The following is a 6927-nucleotide window of genomic DNA, read 5'->3' as shown; positions in this document are numbered from 1 at the left end:
CCACGGGGAGTGCATGTCTTGGAGCCCCCTCAACCCTACATCCCAGGGCCCCCTCCCCCGTTCTTTCTCTGTTTCATACATTTCCCAGGTCCATCTGCGTATATCTGAAGACATCCAGGGAGAAAGCTGTAAAAGCTCTTCAGGATACAGACGTTGGGGTCCAGGCACCCTGGGACCAAGCCTTGGTTCTCTGGTGCCCATCTGGCAGATACTAAGAATAACGTGTATCCCCGCCCGGTGGTGATGCCTGGGAGCACCTTGCTTTTAATGAGCTGATGCCTCCTGGCTCATCCTCTGGCCATGGGCCCAATTGTGTCCATCTCTCCCAGATGTATATCTTGAATTCCTAACTCCCAGTACCTCATAGGGTGACTGTATTTGGAGACAGGGTCTTTAAAGTGGTAACAAAGTGGTGTCTGGGTGTCTCAGTTGGTTAAGTGTCCAACTTTGGCTCAGGTCATGATCTCCTGGTACGTGAGTTCGAGCCCCACATGGGGCTCTCCACTGTCAGTGTGGATCTGCTTGAGATCTTCTGTCCCCCTCTCTCTCTTTGCCTTTCCTGTGCTTACACACACTACTGCTGTCTCTCTCTCAAAAAGAAATAAAAACATTAAAAAAAATGGTAATGAAGACTCGGTCACTAGGGTGGGCCCTAATCCAATAAGACTGGTGTCCTTAAGAGAAAAGGGGGTAGGACACGGAGACACACACAGAAGGAAGGCCATATGAAAACATAGGGAGAAGACGGCCATCTATAAGTCAAGGAGAGAGACCTCAGAAGAGACTGGCCCAGCTAATACATTGATCTTGGATTTTAGCCAAAAGAACTGTGAAAAAATTAATTCCTGTTGTTTATATCAACCAGTCTGTGGTACTGTGTGATGGCGGTATGGGGAAACTCACACTGTGTCTGGCAACAGCTCATTAACTGGGCCAAGGGGCTGATTCTTGGGACACAGCTCTTTCTAGGAACCATGGGGTGGACGCGTGGCCTGGGAGAGCTGTTGGAATGGAGCTTCATGTGGAAAGAGACACGTTCTTTCCTGACTCTCTGACACCCATTCACAAGAAGGTGATACGGTCAAGGTCAGGGGCAGAGGCATATAGCCTCCTTTTCCTAGATCCCTCACGTCTGGTTCTATGAGATGGGAAGGCAGGAAGGGCCGCCATATCCCTGACGTCCTTCCATTTTAGGTCCCTTTAAAAACATGCAAACGGGGTGCCTGGGTGGCTCAGGCTCTTGATTTCAGCTCAGGTCACAAGTCATGGTTCGTGAGATCGAGCCCTGCGTGGGGTTCTCCGCTGACAGCACAGACCCGGCTTGGGATTCTCTCTCCCCCTCCCTGCCCCTACCCTTCCTTGCCCATGGGCTCTCTCTCAAATTAAGTAAATAAACTTAAAAAAAAATTTAACCTGTCAAGCCACATAAAGCAAGGCCGGCTTTTTACAGCAGAGCTCAGGAATCTCTGATTCTTTCTGGAGCAAGTATAGACACTATGGTCTTCGGCTGAGCCTATGGGGTTCGGATGATTCATGAAGAACAGAAGTTTCGGGGCTGGACCCGAGGAGGGGCGGGAGCCCACGGGGAGCTGTTCTGACTGGCCACGGCCACTCAGCCCGAATAACCCAGCTGCCTTGCCGCGTCATCACTGCCCTGGCTGCCGGCCAAACCCGGAGCAGAGTCATGACTAACTGGGCGTCCTCCAGGAGGGCGGAAACAGTTAAACTCCTGGGACAGCCATAATCAGTTAGGCGTGGTTTTTGTCGACTCGGGCTGTGCAGATCCCGGGCCGAGGGGCAGAGGAAGGACAGCTTCGCCGCCAGAGTCTTCCAGATGGCTGAGCTGGATCTGATGGCCCCAGAGCCACTGCCCGGGATCACTGCTCACCCTCTGGCTGCTGTCAGCCCAGACTCCGGGTCGGCCAGCCCCGCCGAAGAAGAGGACACAGGCTCCCTGGGGAGCCCCCAGGAGGAGACAGAAGGACAGGACAGTGGCTCTGCAGGGCAGGGGGCTCCTGACGGCACCCAGGGGGAGGCGGAGGAGGAGGAGGAGGTCCTATGTGACTTCTGTCTCGGCACCGGAAGGGTGAAGGCGGTTAAGTCCTGCCTGACCTGCATGGTGAACTACTGTGAGGAGCACCTGCGGCCTCACCAGGAGAACAGCAAGCTGCACAGCCACCAGCTGACCGAGCCCGTGAAGGACAGGGACCTGCGCACCTGCCCTGCCCACCGTGGCCCGCTGGTTGCCTTCTGCTGCCCCGATGGGCAGTGCATCTGCCAGGAGTGCGGCCAGGACCAGCACAAGGGCCACGCCTCGGTCTCCTTGGACGCCGCCTGCAGGGACAAGGAGGTGAGTGCTGGGGTCCATCCAGGAGAGGGAGGTGGGGAGACAGTGTCCCCGGGGAGAGGCTGGACCCCCCCCCCCAACTGCAGCTCCTGGGGCTGCCGATTTGGCTCTTGGTCCAGTGTCATTACCTATACTGCACTTGCATTTGGACACTGGGAGCAGGTCACTCTGCTCCTGTCTCCCTCCCACCGTCCCTGTGCCATCTCTGCGTGTGTGTGTCTCACTCCACGCTCACTAGCTTGCCATTTCTTAGTTTTCGGCGATGGATGTGCGTTTGGGTGTTGCATGCCGAAGCTGCGGGGATTTGGACACTGACGTCTCCTTCTGGCTGGATCCGTGTGGCAGTTAATGAAATGCAAACCTTGGGAGAAATTCAAGAGGAAAAAAAGTCAAGCCTTTCACCTAATTTCTCTTTTCCCCTTTACCCCACCCAGCAGACCCGTAGGAAGTGCCCCTCTAGAGATCCCTGGTGTGAAATCTGACCTGCGAGCTTGAAAAGTGTGCAGGGCAGCCTCGAATTGGAAACTTACCTCCAGGTCCAATGTCACGGACGGCTCAACTTAGGGAAAATAGAAGTTCCTCATCAGATAGAGGTACCAGGAGAGGCTGAGAGACACCACACACCTGTAATTTTACTCCATCCGATGAGAAACTGTTTCTAGAAGGTCTCGAGAATGGGTTTAGTTACTGTGTATTCTTTTTTTTTAATTTTTAATATTTTATTTATGTTTGATACAGACAGAGACAGAGCATAAGAGGGGGAGGGGCAGAGAGAGAAGGAGACACAGAACCGGAAGCAGGCTCCAGGCTCTGAGCTAGCTGTCAGCACAGAGCCTGATGCGGGGCTCGAACCCACGAACGTGAGATCTGACCTGAGCTGAAGCCGGAGGCTTAACCGACTGAACCACCCAGGGGCCCCTGTGTATTCTTTGTTTCTCACACTTTGACTTTCCATGAGCACTTTCTTTTCTTCAGTAAGGAAGTGCTGTTGACCTTTCTCCCACAATCCTATGGTCATACTGCTGGCAGCTCCCTGATTACACTGCACATGGCAGGAGCCCCACCGTGACCCGTCGGTCGAGTGTTCCTGGGCAGCAAAGGGAAGGGCTTTCGGGGAAGGACGCTCTACTTGCCAGAGTCCCTCCTCCGTGTCCTTTCTTAGGCATAGATTTTATCCAGGGTTCGTGGGGATTGTTCTGGAAAGCTCTGTATTCCAGAGGCCAATGAGTCACCACCTCCAGCTCAGGAAGGCACTTGTCAGGTGCCTCCAGTGTTTCCAGGATTAGGGAATGTCGTGTCAGGAAAGCAGGTCACTGCCACTCGTAACCAGGATGAGGGAGGCTCCGTATAACGCTCTTTCGTAATCCCGGAGAGGCTATCTATCAACAGAGGTCAAAGGAAAGAGCTCTACGTAGCTGAGCAAAATGGTCTCCAGGAAGCATTGCCATGTGCTAAATACTCCGTAGATTTTTCTCATTCAATCCTCAGATAACGCTAGGAGGTGGCATTTCTTTTTATCTCCACCACATTTTCCCAAACTCATACAGACAACTGAGTCATGGGATGAGGAACGGAAGCTTTTGGAGAGCCACCATACGCCGGGAACATGTTTATATTATTATATATTATATATATTATAAATTATACATATACACATTTATTTATTGTATACATTATACATATATTATTATTAATTTTATAGATTATACATATGTTATTTATTTTATATATTTTATGTATAATATTTTATATTATAACTTTTTGTTTGGTACCCAAATCCTGCCACACATATGGTTGAGATATTAATACAAAGCGTACCGCTGTTCTCTTTGGGTGTAATGTCTAAATACAGTTATATTTCCCTGGAGAAAGGGGATGCAAGTACATGTTGAAAAACAATCTCCACCAAAGGTTGCAATAGATTATATCAGGAAAAGGTCTTCCTTCCATCCTGGAGCCCACACTTCCTTCCTCAATTAAACACTACTAGCTCTACCTTTTTTTTTTTTTTTTTAGTTTTTTAGTGTTTATTTATTTTTTGAGACAGACAAATCATGAGCAGGGGAGGAGAAGAGAGACAGAGAGGGAGACCCAGAATCTGAACCAGGCTACAGGCTCCAAGCTGCCAGCACAGGGCCTGACACGGGGCTGGAACCCACGGACCGTGAGATCATGACCTGAGCCGAAGTCAGACACTTAACTGACTGAGCTACCCAGGCGCCCCTCTTTTTTTTTTTATTTTTTATTTTCTTAAATTTATTTTGAGACAGAGAGAGACAGAGCACGAGTGGGAAAGGGACAGAAAGAGAGGGAGACACAGAATCCGAAACAGGCTCCAGGCTCTGAGCTGTCAGCACAGAACCCGAGGCAAGGCTTGAACCCACATACCATGAGAGCATGACCTGAGCCGAAGTTGGACGCTTAACCCACTGAGCCACCCAGGCGCACCATATTATCTCTACTTTCTTCTTTTTCCTTTCAGAAATATTCTGTGTCTGTACCAGCAATGGATACAATATGGCTATTTAAAAAATTTTAAAGTTAATTAATTAATTGAGAGAGAGAGAGAGAGACTGAGGAGGAGAGGCAGAGAGAGTGAGAGAATCCCAAGCAGCCTCCATACAGGGCGTGGGGCTTCAACTCATGAACTCTGAGCTCGTGACCCGAGCCTAAATCAAGAGTTGGACGCTCAGCCAACTGAGCCACCTGGGCGCCCCACAATCTGGCTTTTAAACACAACGAAAACTGGTGCATCACAAGGAGGGTTATGGTCATTCTGAGCAGGAACAGTTGTGTAAAGCATGTTTGGAACCCCGAATTCAGACATCCTAGGGAAGAGCTGTGGAAGGTAAAATAAAAACGGGTAAAGGGGGTCTGGAGCCATTTTTGGTGCTGAAAAGCAGTCATGTTTACAGGTACGATGCAACAGCCCCGTACCCCGGATTTGTGGTGAGGGCCCCAGTTTAAACCCTCCCCCTTGCCCGTCTGCATAACAGAGCTCTTGTTGCTTCCATCCTGTGCCCTTGTTTTCAGCTCAGAGAGCAAGTCTACTTCCTACGTGCAGCCAGACTCTTGCTGGCTCTGCCAAATCTTAGGAGCCAAAGACTTTCTCGAAAGGAGCCCAGGAGACCAGCCCAGAAGACAGAGTGGCTCGATGAGGCTGTAACTGCCACCGGGATTATTTTGAAAGTTGTACTAGACCTCATTAAGGTTCCAGAAGCTTAGTATGCCCTTCAGTTAGCCACGGCCTCCTGGAGGTCTTTGCTGAAGGTCACTTTGGGTAGTGCTAAGGGCTAATTACTGAAGCAGGCACGTTGTTGGAGGAAAGTGCAAACGGCAGGGCAAATGCAGCTGAGATCCTGCATCAGATCTACAGTGCCACTGATTTCTCCCTTAATGAACGGAGCCCAAGCGGAGGCCCATCGGGCCTCGAGCTGTGCCAGTGGGGCGCCATCTCGGGATCTGAGGAGTTGGGTGTTCTTTGCCCTGTGTTCCGTCCTGCTGGGCTTCCAGAGCCCGGCTTGTCCTGATGGGGACTTCTCGGCACTTCTCTCCGCCCCAGGCCAGCCTCCTGAGGCCTAGCAGTGCAACTGGCCTTGCCTGCCGGCTGCTGATTCCTCTGCCCTTCTCTGAACCGCCCGCACGCTGCCATGGGAACGAGATTGTGTAGGTGCCTGGGCGCCTGCGCGCCTAGTGAACCCTTCCTGACCCAGGAAGGGCATGTGGTTCTTTCCTGGTATCCCTCAAGCTTACCAAACCATCACTGACTGCTTCCTATGGGCTAAGTGTGAGACCACACTGTCTGTCCTTGGCGAGCTTGGCCTCTAATGAGGAAGCCAAGGAATGTTCCATGGCTCCCTGGAGTGCCAGAGGGCTGAGGCAGCTGACCAGCTACATGTTTCAAGGACGGAGATGTCACCAGGAATGAGGCCAGGGCAGGCTTCTTGGAGGTGGGAAGACCTGTCTTGGACCATGGGTCCTCTAACAACAGGCCATTACATTCAGCCCCAGCGTTGGTTCTAGAAACTTTAGGACTGGACGTGGTCCATGAGCACAGTCTCCATCTAGAGCAGGAGCCAAGTTTCTGTGGGCTGCATGAACCAGCATTGTCCACAGCACATTTGCTGGCAGCCAAAGGCGGGTGATTCAATGCCGCTCAGGAAAAGAATTTCTTCTGGAAATTCCGAGGAGTGTTTTGGACTCAGGATTACATAACTTGTTTTTCCTTATTTCTTTTTTTCAGTAACTTGTTTTTCCTTAGACATTCTACCAGGGTGTCTATCTTTCAAGAGCAGGGAGGGTGCCCTGTGTGGCTGGACTGACATGTGGTGGGTTCTGACCAATCTGCTGAGGAATGAAGGCAGGCCAGGTGGAACGCTTGTGCTACCGAGTCCAAACTCTCCAGAGGGGCCAACACTGTGTGGATGGAAAGACAAAGGAGCCGACGCCACCTGGAATTTTCTTCTCCCTTTGCATTCCCTCCACTATTCCCACCTGCACCTCTGACCCAGGGGTCTGACCCCTGAGCTCTGGGTGCCACCTTCTGCAAGAACAATTCTGTCAACCTATTCCTGTGGCCC

General features: G+C 51.3%; 1 protein-coding gene across 1 annotated transcript in view; it reads left to right on the top strand.

Moving 5' to 3' along the window:
• Positions 1-1719: 1719 nt before the first annotated feature.
• Positions 1720-6927, top strand: part of TRIM16 (tripartite motif containing 16) — a 22317-nt gene continuing 17109 nt past the window's right edge. The window contains exon 1 of the mRNA XM_029927916.1: positions 1720-2350. Coding sequence (XP_029783776.1) covers positions 1835-2350 — 516 coding nt within the window. The 5' untranslated portion in view covers positions 1720-1834. The remainder of the gene's footprint in view (positions 2351-6927) is intronic.

The sequence above is a fragment of the Suricata suricatta genome, chromosome 17, assembly GCF_006229205.1.
Source record: "Suricata suricatta isolate VVHF042 chromosome 17, meerkat_22Aug2017_6uvM2_HiC, whole genome shotgun sequence".
Lineage (NCBI taxonomy): Eukaryota > Metazoa > Chordata > Mammalia > Carnivora > Herpestidae > Suricata > Suricata suricatta.
This window is presented reverse-complemented; position numbering and strand designations above follow the sequence as displayed.